Raw genomic sequence first — 19,043 nt, forward strand, 5'->3', positions numbered from 1 at the left:
AATTAAGTTTAAGAAAATTAAGGAATGAAGTCGTTCTTGGACACCTACACCTGTGGCCTGAATTTCACACCTACTACGTGGATTAAGAGGGTTTAAAGGGACTGGGGTATCTTAAGTAACTCCAGGACAGAGATGCAGTGGGGCTTCAGGAAGGGTGTGACCCGGGCCTGAAAGGAAGCCAGGAGTCTGTGTTCACCTCTCGTTCCTGCCTCTCTCCACGGGTCTGTCTGAACCTTTTCTCTCTGCAATTTCCCATGAACCACCATTCAGCTCCCGGGGCCGGAGACGCCACCTCACAGCCCCCGAGTAGGCCCCTCTCCCCCAGCCTGGGGTCCCACAGAAGCAGAGCCCGAGGCCAGCAGAAGCACTTTGCTGGAGACAGGGATTCAGGAGGTAGGAGAGAGGGTTGTGCAACATTGCATCCCCGAGGGGCCAGGTTGCTTAATCCCACGGTTCCCCCTGAGCAGCCATCCTTCTGGGGGAAGGGAGGGGAAAGCACCTGTCGACTGACTGCCATTCCCCGCTGCCCATGCCCATATCAGGTTATGCTTGCGTGAGCTCCTGGAAGTTTCCAGGCATCTTCCCTACCCCTGGGAGGGAAGTTTTGGGGCAGGAGAGGAAAGCGGGTGGACAGCCTGAGCTAAGGTGCCATCAGATTGCTCCTGCGTGAAGCTGGTCAGAGCCTCCACAGAACTCACCAGCAGAGAAGCTTCAAGAAGAAACAGGTGGGGGGGAGGGTATGAGCCTAGACACTGAGAAGGTGCACAAGAAGTGTCAATGCCACCTCCTGCTTACAAGCAACCTATTCGGGTCCAGAGAGACTCTCTCGGTCTGTTCTAAATCTCCTGCAAGAGGATCCGTTGGCCTGGGTTTGGGTCAGCTTTCACTTCTCCAAATAACAGCAGCCCCACCGCGACTCCATGATAACAAGATGCCCCTCATCTCACCCTGAGGGTGGTGTCAGAGGGGGCCTAGTGGAGACTCAAGATGTCACCACTTGGCAATAACTAGGCCACATACACACACAGAGAGTCAGTGGAGATCACATGGGGAATCAGAATGCCTGCCCTGCCCAGCAGTAACCAGAAGCCCTGTACGGCGGGTGCAAACAAAAGCTGGGTAGAAAACCTGATGGTCCATCCTCACTCGGCCATAACGAGGCACAGCCCCCTCCAGCCCGCCACAACACTGGCGGCGAACGTCTGCTAAAACCTAACATTTAAACAAGATGCAGAGCCTTCTCATACCCCAAAAGTCCAAGTTTTGATCGAAAATCTCTCCTCATACTGAGAACCAGAAGATCTAAACAAAATGAGGAAAGACAATCAACAGACACCAACACTAAGACGACGCGGATGTAAGAATGATCCGACAGGGGATTTAAAGCAGCAATCACAAAAATGCTTCAACGAGCAATCGTGAACATGCTTGAAACCAAGGAAAAATTAGAAAGAAAAGAAAATAGAAGCTATAAAGAAGAACCATCAAGTAGGAATTTTGGAACTAAAAAAAAAAATAATACAATAACTAAAATAAACCCAGAAGATGGGCTCAACAGTGGGTTGGATAGGACAGAGGAAAGAACCAGAGAACTTGAAGATGTAACCGAAGGAATTATCCAATCTGAACAGAGAGAAAATAGATTGGAAAAAAATGAACAGGGCCCATGTACATGTGGACCATAATAAAAGATCTAATATTCATGTCATTGGAGTCCTGGAAGGACAGGAGAAAGAGGACAGTACTGAAAATTACTTGGAGAAATATTGCCTGATATTTTTCCAAATTTGGCAGCAAAAGAAAAAAAAAGCCTACAGATTCAAGAAACTGAGCAAATCCCAAACAGAATATACCCAAAGAAATGCACGGTCAGACACATCATAGTCAGACTTCCCAAAACTAGAGACAAAGTCTTGAAAGCAGCCAGAGAGAAATGACACAACAGAGGGAAATCCATTCAAATGACAGCAGACTTCTCATTAAAAAACCATGGAAGCCAGATGGAAGTGGCATATTTTTTTAGGTGTCAACTGTCAACTCAGAATGATATAGCCAGCCAAAATATCCTTCAGGAATGAAGGAGAAGTCAAAATACCCTCAGATAAATTGGTGCAGGCACTATGGAGAATAGAATGGAGGTTCCTTAAAAAACTAAAAATAGAGATACTATATGATCCAGCAATCCCACTCCTGGACATATATCCAGAGAAAATTCTAATTTGAAAAGATACATGTTTCCCAATGTTCACAGCAGCACTACTTACAATAGTCAAGACATGGAAACAATGTCCATCAACAGATGACTGGATAAAGAAGATGTGGTATGTGTGTGTGTGTGTGTGTATATATATATATATATATATATATATATATATATATATATATATATATATACATATATATATATATAATATACGCATATACACAATGGAGTACTACTCAGCCATAAAAAAGAATGAAATAATGCCACTTGCAGTAACATGCATAGACCTAGAGATCATACTAAGTAAGTCAGACAGAGAAAGACAAGTATCATATGATATCATTTATATGTGAAATCTTAAAAAAAAATGATACAAATGAACTTATTTACAAACCAGAAATAGACTCACAGACATAAAAAACAATGGTTACCAAAGGGGAAAGGAGTCCAGGGGAAGGATAAATTAGGAGTTTGGGATTAACATATGCACATTACTATATATAAAACAGATAAACAACAAGGACCTACTGTATAGCATAGAGAACTGTATTCAATATCTTACAATAACCTATAATGGAAAAGAATCTGAAAAGTAATATATATGTATAACTGAATCTCTGCTGTATACCTGAAACTAACACAACATGGTAAATCAACTATACTTCAAGTAAAAAAAATCTCAGATGGAAGAATACTGGGAGAATTTGTCACCCAGCAGACCTATGCTAAAAAAAATGGCTAAAGAAGTTCTCTAAACAGAGGAAATGTCAAAAGAAGGGTTCTCGGAACATCAGGAAGGAAGGAGGGAAGGCAGCGAATCAGTGAAAAAGTGGATAAATACAATAAACGTTCCTTCTCCTTTAGAGTTTTCTAATTATGTTTGATGGTTACAGCAAAAACTGTAACATTGTTTAATGATGGATTCTGAATGCATGCAGAGGCAATGTTCACGACACTCATACATGAAGGACTGCAGGAGACACAAAGGAGGTAAGTTTTCTACACTTCACTTGAACTTGTATAATGTTAACACCGGGAGACTTTGGTAAGTGTTCTATACAGAATATACTACCTAGAGCAGCACTTTAAAAAAAAAACCATGCAAAGAGATACGCTTAAAAACACTACAGATCATCTTTTCAACAGACGGTGCTGAGACAACTGGATAGACAAGCAAAATAATGAAGTTAAATGCTTACTTTCACACCGTACACAAAAAATTAACTCCATGTGGATCAAAGACCAAAACAGAAGAGGGAAAACAAGAAAACCCTTAGAAGAAACCACAGGAGTAAATCTTCATAGCCTTGGATTTGGCAATGGAGTCTTAAATACGACACCAAAGCAAAAAGCAATTAAAGGAACAAATAGATATATTGGACTTCATCAAAAGTAAAAACCTTTGCGCTTCATAGAACACTACCAAGAAGCTAAAAGACAACCCACAGAGTGTGAGAAAATACTTGCAAATCATATACAGGAGGAAGGACTCACGTCTAGAATATATAAAGAACCCGTACAACTCAACAAAAAGACAAACACACCAATTAAAAATGGCAAAGGAACTGAATAAACATTTCTCCATACGTGCGTGCGTGTGTGCGTGTGTGTGTGTGTGTGTGTGTGTAATTAACAAGGCCATGAAAAAATGCTCAGCATCACTGGTCATCAGCAAAATGCAAATCAAAACCGCAATAAGACACCACTTCACATCCTCTACATGCTCATGATAAAAGAAAAATGGAAAATAACAAACCTTGGCAAGGATGTGGAGAAACTGGAGAGCTCGTGTTGCTGATGGAAATATAAAATGGTGCAGCCACTGTGGACAAGTTTGGCAATTCCTCAGTAACTTAAATATGGAATTACCATATGACCCAGCAGTTCCACTTCTAGGTATATATATCCAACAGAATTGAAAACTTGTGTTCCAACAAAAACTTGTACTGAAATGTCCCAGCAGCACTATTCACGATAGCCAAAAGGTGGAAAACAACCCAAATGTCCATCAACCGATGAACGGCTAGACGTTTATTGTGGTATATCCATACAACGGAGTGTCACTCATAGCTGTCAGAACAGCTGCAATTAACATCAGAGGCGATGTCAAATGCTGGAGAAGAGGCGGAGAAACTGGATCTCTCATCCATGGCTGGTAAAAACAGAAAATGGTATAGTCACTCTGGAAAAGAGTCGGCAATTTCTTAAATGGGTACAAAACTTATCAGATTCTTTATGGATTTCAACGTCCTGGAACTGCAAGTTTCTAATGGAAAATGAGATTGCAGATGCAGTTAGAAACCTGGGAGTGCCAGGTGGAAATTTCCCAAAAATCTTCCCTCCCCAAGGGAAGTGAATAGAAATGGAGTAAAGAGAGTTCTGGAAATTGACTCCAAGGAGTGGGAGGCAGCCAACTGCCGGCCTCATTTTCTGCTCTGACTTGAGCCGGTGTCTGGCCACCTGGAATAATGAAGAAGCTGGATTCAAGGGGACAAGCAGGAAGCGACCTGATTGTACCCCCAGCACTGTCTTCAAAACCACTGCCAGCCTCCCTCCCCATCTCGGGAACACCTGTAGCTCCTTCTTTTGGGGTGAGCTTTGTAGGATCTTTCAAGGCTCCCTCCACTACTCAGGCCCTTTCCTGCCCAGTCCTTGGCTTCGGTCTCTTTGTGACTCTCCTTCAGACCCCTGTTCCAAAGTTCCACTCTTTGGCCTTGGCCTCTCTCTGGAAGGGGTAACCAGGCACAGACCCCTCAGAGGCCCCTTGGCCTGGGGCAGGGGCTTTCAGGGAGCTCAAGCTCAGCTCCCCTCTCAGTGTGTGTCCTGCCTGATTCTGGAAGTGGAAGCAATGGCCCCTCTCTCTTGGATCGGCCCTCGTGAGCTGCTCCAACCAGCTGTAGGCCATGCATTTTTCTAGAGCAGGGTCCAGATCCTGAGGCTCCGGGCCCCACCTATTCCAGGGGGTCCCAGCCATGTTCCCCAAAGGACTCCCACCATGGGGAGCACCCAGCCTACAGGGGCCTTCCAGGGTCTGCAGCTCAGAAGACATGGCATGATTGGTGAGCAATGGGGGAGATGTCAGTCTCCCTCCTGGCTGACACCCCCAATCTACAAGCAGTTGTCTTGAAGGATAACCTCCTCTCTTGGTCTTGGTTGAGGGGAGAGAACCAAAAGAACAAAAGGGAAACATAACCCCCAAACAGCTCTCTTTAGAGAAATCCCCACCCCCGGTGATGTTCTGGTGTGACCTGGGGTGATGGTGAATTAAGGGCCACAAACTCCCTCTTCCCCCCAGGTGTTTACATCTCCCGTCAGGCCCACGTGCACAGAGTTCCTGTACTTCTCCAAAGCGTCAGCATAGTTACCTGGCCATGTCGCTCTCCTTAAAATTCCTCCCGTGCTCGCCTCGGAAGCACATATGCTAAAACTGGAACAATACAGAGCAGGTTAGCATGGTCCCCATGCAAGGATGACATGCAAATTTGTGGAGCAGTCCATATTTTTAAAATGATACAAATTCTGTTTACAAACCAAAAAACAGACTCTTGGACATAGAAAACAAACTATGGTTACCAAAGGGGAAAGGGCGGTGGTGGGGAGGAGGGATAAATTTGGGTTTAGGGATTAACAGAAACACATTACTATATATAAAATATAAAATGGATAAACAGGGATCTACTGTATAACATAGGGAACTACATTCAATTTCTTGTAATAACATATACTGGAAAATTATCTGAAAGAAAAAAATCTATATATGTATAGGTGTAAATGAATCACTTTGTTGTAACTAATGTTGAAACTAATGTTGTAAATCAACTACACTTCAATTTAAAAAAATTTTTTTTTAATCCTCCTGAGGCTTTTTGGGTACCCTTGGACAAAATTCATAATACTCTCTCTGGCCCACCCTCCTAGTGCTTCACTGTATCTTATGTCACTCTCCTCTTCAACAGCCTTCTCACCACCCCTTGAATGGACTACCACTGGACCTTTGCACGTGCCATTCCCTTGGTCCCCCATCTAACCCTGCAATTTGATAAGCTCTGCTTATCTGTCAGTTCTCCACTTAAACTTGACCTCTTTAGAGCACAGCAGATTAGACTGGTCCCCATCATCCTACACCAGTCACAGGTGTGGCCACCTGTTCCCATGCAGCCATGGATATAATTGCATGAACTCTGTAGGCAGACTGCTTTGGTTCAAATCCTGGTTCTGGCACTCACCAGCTGTGAGACCTTGAGTGAGTCACTGAATCTCTCTGTGTATCAGTTTCTTTGTCTGCAAAATGGGAACAAAAATAGTGCCTACCCTCTAGGCCCACTGTGAGGATTGACTTGTTATATGTAGAGTGTTTAGAAGGGCCTGGCCCAGAGTAAGTTCACTATAATGTTTGTGAAGTAAGAAAATACATAAAAAGACCTATGGGACATGAATGGCAGGTTATATAGTACATACATTTTTTTATTTAAATAAAGCTGAAAATCTTTTAAAATCACCCCTCAAAAATCAAAGATCTAACAATATATGTGTCCCCAGGCCAGGAAGCCAAATTGGTGACCAAAGAACTCAGGGCCAGATTTACCCTGGGGGGATCTGCCATGTGACCAGTTGAGAGGCTGAATTGCCCTTTGGTCAGTTTCGGAGTGCTGGGTGGGCACAGTTTAGAAGCAGAGCCTGACAAAGGTAGACATCTTTGTAAACCGGCTTTGGGCTGGGACTCAGACAGGCTGCCTTCTAGGAATAAGGGTGAATCAGAAAGACGTCAGCCCTGAGTGCAATAGATTTGCAATAGATTTGAATCGATTGCAACCTGGCTTTGCAGTATCAAGTCTGAAACTTAGGCTTAAGGGACCCCCAAAATCCTTTGTGAAGGAAAAGAATGTCATGTCAGGCTTCAAACTATTTTTACAAATACTTTCTCAAATAAAATGTCCAGGAGAAAAAAAATCAAAGACATAAGGAAACAAGACAAAATGAACTAGAAACAGCAGAAACAACAGACCACAGAAACAGACCCATAGAATTCCAGATGTTGTGATTCTCAGACACAAACTGTGACATACTGTATTTTATCAACTCCGAAGTGACTTTTATTATTTATAATGAAGAAAATGAAGCCATCATTAGGTCACATTAGCCTCTCGCTGCTTTGAAATTTATTTTATCCGTGTTGAGAAATTAAGCAGTTTCTCCTGCCTTCGGCTGCACTGATGAACAATGGGCCACCCTTTGCATGACTTGGGGATCAAATTGTAAAACAGGGCTTCCAACCAAGGTGGAATAACAGAGGCCAGAACTACCCTCCCATCTACAACAACTAAGAAACAGGACGAAACGTATGAAAAAAATGGCAGTCAAGACTTTGGACATCAGACAACAAAGGACAGTGGCTCCTGAGGGACAAGTAACAGATGAGGGGAGCCCCGACCACAGCTCAGGCAGAGGAAACCCTGGCTGCCTCCCTGAACTGCAGAGAAGAAGCTGGGAGTTTGAAGAAGCCAAAGCAGCTAGAGTTTGCAGGGCAAAATACTGGAGAGGAGAAGGCGCTGCAGGGAGAACTTGAGATGTACAGAGGGTCCCCTCTGAGGATGCAGTTCAGTGCTTATGAGTGCATGCACAAGAGGAAACTGCCCAAGACCAGGGAAAGAACCACCTTCAAAGATTAGAAGGAAATGTGCACAGAGCTCAGCCAGGGGCAGAATAGTGCCTCTTCCCAACAGCAAGAGTAGAAAACCTTACAATGAGGTTTCTGCTCATTCCTCAATGATCACAGGGCATCATTTAAATATCTGAGATCATCTTGTGTAACTGTCACCACGAAAGTGTTGCTCAGAATTGTCATAGATTCTTTCATCTTTGTGCAAAAACATGGAAAATTGTCACTGACTTTGTGTTGAGGTTTCCCCCATTTTGCTGCCTTTTGGGACAATTATTTTGGTTAAATACTTGGTTTTGGCTGCATTCTTTTTTTTTTTTTTCTTCCTGTGAGGTTCAAAAGAATAAACATTTTCTTACAGATAACAAATAAATAAATATCTCTCTCTCTCTCTGAGGAGAGCCTTGCCTCAGTAATGAGGAAAAACTAACCCCAGATTAAAGACAGCTCTGGGATTGCCTGAAAAACATAAAGGCAAGATCTGAGAGGATCAAACTATTTCCAAATGACTCAACAGCATGAAACAAAGCTCAAGAACATTTACATGAATATAAAAATATCCAGCACCCAACAAGGTAAAGTTTACCCTATTCAGAATCCACCATCCCCAGCATCTCGGTGCTAAAACCCTGGTCTGGGCCAGCATCATCTCTCATCTGGATGGTTACAGTAACCTCCTAGTAGGTCTTCCTCATCCCCACTTGCTTCCAGCAGTCAGGATGGGCCGGGTTATGCTGCAAAAAACATCAGCAAAAAGCCCAGTCACTTAAGCAAAGATTTTGCTCTACACTCGCATCCTGTGCAGGTCTGAAGGGGGCTCTGCTTATCTGCCTTAGTCTGTTCAAAACAGGACAGCTATACCAAAATGCCACAGACTGCATGGCTTATAAACAGCAGACATTTATTTCTCACAGTTCTGCAGGCTGGGAAAGCCGGGACCCAGACTCGGGTAAGCAGCCACCATCTGGAGTCTTGCCAGACACAGGGGAGAGGTGAAATTGCCCATTGGCCCTTCTGCCTGGAAGTGAAACACTTTGCTTCTGTTCGCATTTCAATGGCCTAGCAAGTCACATAGCCTGCTCTGAATTCTACAGGGTGGGAGGCTGCAATTCGAAAAATGTGCCCAAATATTATGTGTGTATATGTGTGTGTGTGTGTGTGTGTGTCACTATGCTGTACACCAAAAACTAATACATTGTAAATCACCTATACTTAAAGAAAAAATAAATTTAAAAAATTAGCAAACATGAGCCCAGGAAAGCTAGAATCTATTCTCCCCACGGCAGATAGAGTGATCTCTGTAAAATATACATCAGATCACACTGCCCCTCTCTCTCCATTTCCGGAGGGTCAAAGACAGAGCTCCCACACTCCCTACAAGTGCCCCCTTACCTCTCTGACCCCCTCAGACGTGACAGCCACACTCCCACCTTTGCACTGGCTGCCCCCTCCTCCTAGGGGGCTCTTCCCCTAGGCTCACTGCCTCGTCTTCAAGTCGTTACTCAAACTCACCTCAATGAAGCCTACCTATTCCACTCTATTTAAAGTTGCCTCCTTTTCCCCCACCCCGACCTCCCAGTCCTCACGAGCCCACGCTGCTTTTATTTTGTTCATGACACTTTTAATCTTCTAATGTGCTGTGTAACTTCCTTATTTCTTGTGTTTATTGCTCCTTGTCTGCAAGACTGTGTCACAAGAAAAAGGATCTTTACTGATTCAGTTCACTGATGTATTCCAAGCACCTCCTTACAGTGCCTAGCACATATTATGGGCTAAATAAATACTTGTTTGTATAAGTGATAAATACTTGTATACATTCTGTATAGCCTGGGGAACTATGCTCAATATTTTGTAATAACCTTTAATGAAAAAGAACATGAAAATGAATATATGTATGTATATGCATGACTGGGACAGTGTGCTGTACACCAGAAATTGACACATTGTAACTGACTGTACTTCAATTAAATTTTTTTAAGTACTTGTATACAAATGATAAATAAATACTAACGAATACATAATTGGGCTTCCCGCACTACCTGCCCTCTGGGATCATGCTCTGATACACTTTGTCTAAGTAGGCAAGGCTGAATCATAACCTTCCTATCCGTTGAACAAACTTGTAGGATAAGCAAGCACTTAGACTGGTCTGGGAATGTGGCATGGGAAGCACTGGGCATGATGAAACAGTCATTGCCACTCTCAGGGGTTGGGGCTAGGCCATGCCGGGGTCGGGGGACTGACACTGTGGTGGGTGCTTTGGCAGCCGTGACAGGCTGCCACCTTGTGGTCAAATAAGGAGATGCACCCAGCCTAACTTGAGGAAGCTGCTCAAGGGCAGGTGACCTCTATCTTTTAACACACTTAGCCTTTGCAAGTTTCTCCAGGCTCTGTGAAGAAGGTGGGAGTCACTGGCTTGGCCCTGTCAGGGGGCTCTGGAGTATGTGCCCACTGATCTATATAAATATATAAACCCAAACCTTTTTTTTGTGATCAACAGGATCTTTCACACACTCATCCATCCATCCATCTATCCATCCATCCATCTATTCATCCAAGCATCCATTCATTCATTCTTTCAACAAACATTTATTGAACAGTTATAAGGGGAAGAAGAGGTCCCTGCCCTCCTGTGGGGAAGACAGTCATTCATTCATTCAACAACTATTTGCTAACAGCCTGTACAGGTGTTGGTGGATAATAACCAATGAGACAGACTGGACTGCCCTCAAGTTGAAGATGAACAAAAGGATGATGTGAGATCCTAGAAGATATATACGTTGGTCTCTGCCAATGGTTCCTGGCACAGAGCTCCTAAACCCTTGTAATTTCCTAGGTGATAAGAACACTAGGAGCATCTCTTGTTCTAATAGCTGGCCTTTGACCTTGTCCCTGACACAGGGCTCCTAAAACCCTTGTACATTCCTAAGTGATTAGAGCACTAAGAGCATCTTTTGTTCTAATGAGGCAGCTCTGGGTGAGGGCAGGTCACCAGAAAGACCAAGCCATGATTAGAAGCTTAGAGTTTTCAGCCCCCATCCCAATCTTCCAGAGAGGAGAGGGGGACTAGAAATGGAGTTAATAAGTGCCTACCTAAGGAAGCCTCCATAAAATTCCAACTGTAGAGGGTTTAGTGAGCTTCCAGGTTGGTGAGCATATCGCACCAGGAGGGTAACACAGCCCAACTCCACAGGGACAGAAGCTCTTGTGTGCAGGACCCTCCCAGACTCTGCCCTATGTACCCCTTCATCTGGCTGTTCATCTGTACTCTTCTTTTTTTTTCCTTCTTGTTTTACTGAGATATAACTGACACACAGCACTGTATACATTTAAGGTGTACAGCATAATGATTTGACTTACGTACATCACGAAATGATTATCACAATAAATTTAGTGAACCTCCATCATGTCATACAGATACAGAATTTAAAAAATAGAAAAAAAATTTTTTCCTTGTGATGAAAACTCAGGATGTACTCTCTTAACAACTGTCATACATAACATACAGCAGTGTTCATTATATTCATCAGGTTGTACATGACATCTCTAGTACTTATGTGTCTTATAACTGAAAGTTTGTACCTTTTGACCACCTTCATCCAATTCCCCTTCCCCTCGCCCCCTGCCTCTGTTAACCACAAATCTGATCTCTTTTTCTATGAGTCTGTTTTTGAAGTACAAAAATTACACTACGTTAGTTCCTGCTACACAACATAGTGATTCAGTATTTCCATACATTTCAAAATGATCTTTATGATAAGTCTAGTTATCATCTGTCACCATACAAAGATATGATGTAAGTATTGACTACATTCTCCCATTTCATCCTCATGACTCATTTATTTTGCAACCGGAAATTTGTACCTCTTAACCTCCCTCCCCTACTTCTCTCCTCCCCCCTCATCCGTATTCTTTATCCTTTAATAAACTGGTAAGCATAAAGAAGCTCTCTGAGTTCTGTGAGCCACTCTAGCAAATTAATCAAACCTAAGAAGGGACTTGTTACCCCCAGGTAGCCTGGGGACCCACTTCCTGCACTTGGCATCTGGAAGTGGGGTGAGAGCAATCTTGTGGGGCTGAGCCTTGTAGCTCAGGTAGATAGTGTCGGAATTGAGTTACATTGTAGGACACCAAGCTGGTGTTAATTATGAGCGTCTTGCTGTGCCAGCCAATCAGATGGCAGCCTTGGACTGGGGGAGGAGGGGAGGGCGTGGCGTGGGAGGAGAAGGAATATCTTTCCAAGTCCCCTGCCTTTGTCTTGGAAAGAATCCTGAATCCTTCTCAGAGGCAGTTGATGGAGAAAGGCAGAAAAGGAACAGGCCTCAGCTTCCTGGGCCTGGCTGTCCATCCTGGGAACTTGGGATTTGGAAGTGCAGGCTGCCATCCCAGCAGGCACCAAAGATCACAAAAAGACCAGAACCTAATTCAGGTTGATGGACTCAATGCTCCTCGAATGTGTAGCCCTCCTCCCAAATAAACCTGCCATATGGAATTCCACGGTCTGCTGGCTCCAGCATTGATTTTCTATGGTCTACAGCTCTCAGGCTTGAAAAATGCACTTCTAAAACAGGAATTTAGAAGGATAAAGTTAGCTGAAGCAGCAGATTTATCTTCTTCTCCACCCCGTCTGCTCCACACAGCAATCAGAGAGAATGCCAGTGTGGACACAGTGGAGCTTGGCGTGAAGAGGTCTCTGGGGGATGGGTAGGGACAAAAGCAAGCCCAGCCTAGAGGTGTGATTGAGGCTGGTAAGTTTAAAGTTAAGGAGATGGAGATGGGTTAGTTCATCCTACAAGCATGTCCTAGGGCATCTCTATACTAGCCTGTGCCAGATGCTGGGGGTTTGAGACAAACAAGACCCATTTCAGCTCTTGGGAGCTCAGAGGCTGGCAAAGTAATCAGGTCTACAAGTAGGTAATTACAGCCGGTATGATGGTTGCAACAAGGCACAGTGATAGCCAGGGGAGGAAGTGATTACATATCTGGGAGGCAGGGTTTCCTTGAGGAAGTAACATCCAAGCTGGGCTTTGAGGGCTGAATGAGAGGTCACCAGCAGACAAGGCAGGGAAATGGTAGGTCCTGCCAAAGCATGTTGGTAGGAAAAAAACAGAATATGTTTTTTGCTGGAGGTGACAAGTCACTTTTATTGCTGGGACATGGGGAAAATGGAGACAATTGGTGATAGATGAGGCAGGACACCCAATCAGGGGCTAAAAAGAGGGTCAGGACTAGGAAGAGTGGATGTAGGTCAAGGCAGAGTCAGGATTAAAATTAGGGTTGGGATTTGGGTGCAGGTTAAAAGGAGGTGTTTAGGGATATCAGACTGGTTAGTAGCAAAATAACAAAAATAGAAGTGTTTCACCTGTATTATCTCATGTAGAGCTCAGAACAAGCCTACGAGGTCAGTAGCTATTCTTATCCCATCTTACAGATGCAAAGATGGAGATGCAGAGGCCCAGTGACTTGGCCTGAGGTCACATACGTGGCAAGTGGTGGTTGCCAGGGGCTCGACACAGGGGAATGGGGAGTTGGTGTTGAATGGGTACAGAATTTTAGGTTGGGAAGGTGAAAAAAGTCCTGGAGATGGATAGTGGTGACGGTTGCATAACAATGTGAATGTACTTAATGCCACAGAACTGTGTACTTAGAAAGGGTTAAAAAGGTAAATTTCATGTCTTGTATATTTCACTACAATTTTTAAAAAAGGAAAAGAAAGACAATGGAGGGGCTTGGAAAGACAGAGGTATTGCTTCTCTGCTACAAGCAGGTTGGGAGGTGCGGGGGTTTGTCCTCCCGGCCAGGCGTGCCACAGCGGAAGAGGTGAACACACTCAGGCGGCTTGACAAATGGCTCTGCTGCTCAGGGCGCGACTGGGGGCAGGTCCCATCGCCTTTCTGGGAAAACCGAGGAAGCTGGCTGATTCACAGATTTCCTCTAGCGTCTGCCCTCTGCGGTTCTGCCTTATTAGGAGGGCTTGGCTCAGGCAGAGGATGAAGCAAAAGGCACAGAAAAGCCAGGCCTTCAACATGCTGGACATTTCCACACCCTCTGACTCGCAATTGTGCTTCAGAAGAAGGTGCCTTACCGCAATTATATCAGTGAGGGTCCTGGCATGAAACAAATGCCACCCACACGCTGAGTTACGGAGGGAAGTTTATTAAACAGTCCATTTACAAAGGTGGGGGCAGGGCTTGGGGAAAAGGTGCAGGATTATCACTACCCTTAGAGGGGAAAATGTTTCAGGGAACCCTGAGAGAGCCGATATGGGAAGGTGCCTTTGGTAAGGACAACCCAGCAGGAAGGGAGCTTAGGAAGTGAATATCCAGGCCTCTCTCTCCTCCTTCCCTCAATCTCCTGACAAGGCCTTCCATTGGCCAAGCCCAACATGAAGGCTGAGGACAGGAAACCCACCAGTGAAATCCATACCAGCCAGCCTCTGGAGCCGGAACAGGGTGGTGAAACCTGGCAATAAAGTCAGAGGGGCAAGTTGTGAGGTGGATCCAAAGTGAATCCGCAGCACCTCCACAGCCTCAAACTCTCTAGAGGCCTGGCCAGGGCAGCTGAAAAGCATCCTCCTTGAATGACACCCACCCTCCTTCAAAGGCTGACCTTGGACCTAGGGTGGGAAAGGCCCAGAGGGGAGCTGTGTGGTTTGTTGAAAAGAGCCCTGCTTACTCGTATGAGAACAGTGGCCAGAGGCCTAAAGCTCCTCTCCACGCATTATGTGTACCTTCAGTCAGACATTTGTTCAGCCAACATCTCCTGAAAATCAGCAGTGCACCAGGGCTAGGAGGCACCGGATGAAGTATGTGGAGCTGCCCCAGCCACCATGGGCATTAACTTGCGATATATGCCTAGAGCCGGACAGTGATGGGGTCCCTCCCCAGATCTACACTCTCAGTCATCTCCTCCGTAACATGGGTCAACCACCCTTCCCTCCACGGTCATCCTAAGAATGCAAAGAGAAAATTTCCCAAAACGCAGGGGCACTGTGCCTGGCATGAAGTAATCGCTCCGCATTTGGGACTCAGTGGCCTTGTTAACAAGCATCGGCCGCCCCTCACTCATTCACCACCCTCCCACCCTGTTTTGCTGCAGTTGTAATTATAGCACACTTGCATTTGTTGGGGAATTTTCCTCCCTCACTCCCCATCTTTCAGATTGTGAACCTAGGAAAAGCTGCTGACCTCTTGCTTCTTCCTCCCTGAATCTCCATGGCTTGGAGATGAGCTTACATCTGCCCACATTTGTAATGCCAACGGCTTCACATGCACTTAATCCCGAGGACAGCCTGGGTTGGTAAGGTAGAAGTACTAGGCCCATTTTATAGATGAAGAAACTGAGCCCAGAGAGGTTAAGCCACTTGCCCAAGGTCACAGAGTCGATTAGCAGTAGAGCCCGAGTTTGAACCCAGGAGTCCGGCCTTCAAATCCGGCGCGGCAGAGCGGCTATCAGAACAAGTGAGTGCGGGAATGAATCCACCAGTCAATCAGGGATGGCAGGAAGGATGCGCTCCCATCCCCTCCCGCGGCTACGGGGGCTCGCTGCCGGGACAAAGGCCCCGCCGAGGCCGGACGTGGGCCAGCCGGGTCCGCACTCTGGGGGCGGGAGTCAGGGCCGGGCCCTTTAAGGGGGGCGGGCCGGTGGCGCGGGGGGCGGGCCGCGGGAGGGCCGGGGGCGGGCGGCGGCAGCGGCGGGGCCGAAGGGCGCGCGGAGCGAAGGGCGGCGGCGGTGGCGGCGTCTCGTGCTCGGCCCGGGCTCCGGATTGCGCTCGGCCCCCGGCTCGCGGCCCGCGGCGGCGCGCCCCCTGCACCCCGCGCCCCCCGCAGCCGCACTCGGCCCCGCGGAGGAGCGGCCATGCCGCCCCGGCGCAGCATCGTGGAGGTGAAGGTGCTGGACGTGCAGAAGCGGCGGGTGCCCAACAAGCATTATGTGAGTGCCGCGCGGCCCCCACGCCCCCTCGAGCCTGTGCCCCGCCGGGGACGACCGAGAGCCCCCCCCAGCTCTGAAAACTTCTGCCTCCTGCTCTTTCTCCCCCACGTCCCCTCCTCTCCCCCGCTCGGCCCTGCTGCTGCGCTGCCCGGGTCTCTCCCGGCTCCTCCCTCTCTCCCCCTCCCCCTCCTCTCTTTTGCCTGTTCCGCTCCTCCACCCGTTCCTCCCGCCTAGCCCCCCACTCGCCTCCGTGCCGCACCTCTGTCCCCTTTCCGTCTCCCTCCTGTCCCCCCTGACCCCCGTCTGCCCATCCGTGGAGAAGTCTGGCTCCAGCCAGTATAGGGGACAGAGAGACAGAAAGGGAGAGAGGCGCCTGTTCGCAGGCCGCCTGCCCTGTCCCTCCTTGTCCAGAGGCACTCAGACCCGCAGTGCCCTGCCACAGGTAGCCCCACCAGGGATCGCCAAGTTGGCCGCGTCCCTTTGGAGCCAGCCTGAGCCATAGAGATCTTTGAGAATGCATCCATTGAGTGCCTGCATCCTGAAAAGGTTTAAAAAAAAAAAAAACCAAACCCAAAAAACCCAAACAAACAACAACAAAAAACCAGTCCCTGCCCCTTCTCTCCAAAAACTTCTGTTTAAAAATGCATGAAAGTTTTCTCCTGGTATCTCCCTGGCAAAATGGGAGTGAGCTCTTGTTTAGAGCTGGTGAGGACGAAAATGGGCTGGTAGCATCGTTTTTCAGATGGGAAGGCTGAGGCTCCAGGAGGCTTCAGGTTCTGGAACAAGACTGAGCTGCATTCGGTCTCCCCTGCCTCTGGAAGGTGTGCCTGGGGGAGATGGTGACCCCCCACTCCCTCCGCCAGATGGGAAATGGATTCCACAGCAGCCTAGGAGCTGAATCTGTGGGTTCAAGGGGCCCCGGGACCACCTCAGAGATTCTGAGTGGAGAGAGAATGGGGCTGTGGGGTGTTGGGCCCAGGTGAGGCCTTGGGAGGCCTCTCTACCAGAGGGAAGGGGGCTCTGGTGTCTCTGGTGGTGAGAAGGGGGCAGTGGCAGCGCCTAGCTGTAGAGAAGTTAACCAGGAAGGAAAAAAGAGCAAGAGGGAGGGAAAAAAATCCTAACAAAGAAGTGTGTTAGAACAATAAAGAGCAAGGGGCGTTGGCTGGCGAAATTCAGCTTCTTGACCTCCCTGCAAGTCATCTTTGGATCTCTTTTCTTTAGAGGCTCGTTCTTATGAAGCAGATCCACATGCCCTCCACGAATAGTCTATAAAATTCTGAAAGGAGATAGCCAGGAACCCACTCTGCACTCCCTACGAGAAAGGGTGTGCTGTGTGAGCCTGTATTGTTATTGGCTGGGCAGCCACTTATTCAAGCCTTAGCCAGGCGGTGGGAAGCTATTTCCTGGACCTGTGGCATCTTTAAATAGAGTGAAGTTTCCCTTGATTCCAGAGCTGGGCTAAATTGTCTCTTCTTCTTCTTCTTCTTCTTTTTTTTTTTTTTTTTTTTGGTTAGCTGTTTCAAATGCTGCCAAATCTTGGTTTCTTGTTTGAGCCTGTTGAGTGTGTAACTGAGTTGCCTCTTTGGTATGAAGGCAGTTTTTACCAACATGGCAATAGAAGGAAGTCCGAACTTCTGCATGCTGCCTCCCACTAGATCTGTGAGCTGGCAACACCACGGCACGTACAGCCACCAAGAACTGGGCGTCATCATCTACTCACTCTCTCCTGTCCTCTCCCGTCACACGGCTGTCAGGCACAGGTTCTTAAGCCCATTTGACAGATGAGAAAACTAAGGCCCAGAAAGGTGAGTCCTGTGCTTCAGGTCATAGTCAAGGCCAAAGCAGGGAAGTAAATCCAAGTCTGTTGGACCCCCCAAAAGTGTTATTCCACCATACCACACCACTTTGCAGATTTCATAACCCATAGTTTACCTAAGCCAACTTCCCTTAAAAGCTGGGGAGTCTGCCATCATTTGTGACCACTCTGAGGCTTTTCATTCTTTGCTTAGTCAGATCCCTCCCTGCCAGTTTTTGGAGATTCTGCAGCTTTGAGGAGCATCTTTCTAAACCTTCAACCACTTTTTAGGGGCTCCTTCAGACAAGTCTCTAAAGATTAACATGGATGTGGGCTCAAATCTTGGCATCACAGCTTGTTAGCTGTGTGACCTCTCTGAGCCTTGATTTCCTCATCTGTAAAGTAGGGGTGATGGTGCCCACTTCCTAGGGGCAGGGACGATGTGCCTGACAGGGTTGACATTCCATAACCGTTAAATGCCTGCCTCCCTGCCCCGTGGTGTCCATGTCCCTCTGACTGGGAACATGCCGAAGTCACATGAGGAGGGATCTCACCAAGAACTTGTTTTTCTGCATGTGAGTTTAGTCACTCTCGTGATTCAAGAGGGCCCCCTCCCTTCTAGCCAGATGAAGAGGGGCAGTAGTTTGAAATGAAGCCTGAGTCATCCACAGGAACAGAAAATTCAGTGCTGTGACAGTCGGAGGTCTGAGCCCACCAGAAACTGCCAGTGACCCCCCCACTCCTGTTCTCCAGCCAAACCTGCTCCTGCCACTCTGGAAAGGGTGGACCTAGAGGTGGCTGTTGGCATGGGCTTGGACTTTGATCCCATTTGGTATCCTCCTTTCTGAAGTTGACCCAGCCACCCTGGAGAGAGAGCATGAGCAGGGGAATTGGACAGTCCTGGGCTCTGCTGCTTCCTGCTGTGTTACCTTGAGCTGGTCGATTTACCTCTCTGAGCTCCGCTTTCTGTAATCTGCAGATTGTAAATACTTCCCTCTGTGGCATAATCTCTCAACCTTAACATTGATGTTTTGAGCCGGATCGTTCCTCGTTTAGAGGGCTGTCGTATGCATTGTGACATTCAGCAGCATCTGGTTCCTGCCCACTTGATGCCAGTAGCATCTTCCTCCCCAATTTTGACAACCAGAAATGTCTCCACACATGTCCCCCAGGAGGACAAAATCACAGAAACCCCTGTGCCTAACCCCCTGCCCCAACCACTGCAGAAGAATATACAAGTCAGTTATAAAAAGTTCCCCACCACCTGCTTCCCCTTTACAGCTACCTTGCCTCCACCTGCTTATCACTCAGTTGCCTGGAAGGGAACAGGTCCCAGGTGCTGTAAATCTCATTGGAGAACTGCACCTGGAGCTCAGGGCTGGCCACTTGTTCCCCCTGAAATGGCATCTTCCCCATGCCTGGCCCCAGCCTCCTTCACTTGTGGGCAGAGACAT

General features: G+C 47.0%; 1 protein-coding gene and 1 non-coding gene across 2 annotated transcripts in view; both read left to right on the top strand.

Annotated features, from left to right (window-relative positions):
- The first annotated feature begins 5,600 nt into the window (after positions 1-5,600).
- Positions 5,601-5,707, top strand: LOC116659152. The gene has a single exon (XR_004314437.1). It is a non-coding gene; the product is annotated as a U6 spliceosomal RNA (small nuclear RNA).
- Positions 5,708-15,568: 9,861 nt separating this feature from the next.
- SH3PXD2B (SH3 and PX domains 2B) overlaps positions 15,569-19,043 on the top strand; it is a 99,262-nt gene continuing 95,787 nt past the window's right edge. Inside the window, exon 1 of the mRNA XM_032465093.1 lies at positions 15,569-15,794. Within this exon, the coding sequence (XP_032320984.1) occupies positions 15,720-15,794 (75 nt within the window). The 5' untranslated portion in view covers positions 15,569-15,719. The remainder of the gene's footprint in view (positions 15,795-19,043) is intronic.

Source organism: Camelus ferus, chromosome 22, assembly GCF_009834535.1.
Source record: "Camelus ferus isolate YT-003-E chromosome 22, BCGSAC_Cfer_1.0, whole genome shotgun sequence".
Lineage (NCBI taxonomy): Eukaryota > Metazoa > Chordata > Mammalia > Artiodactyla > Camelidae > Camelus > Camelus ferus.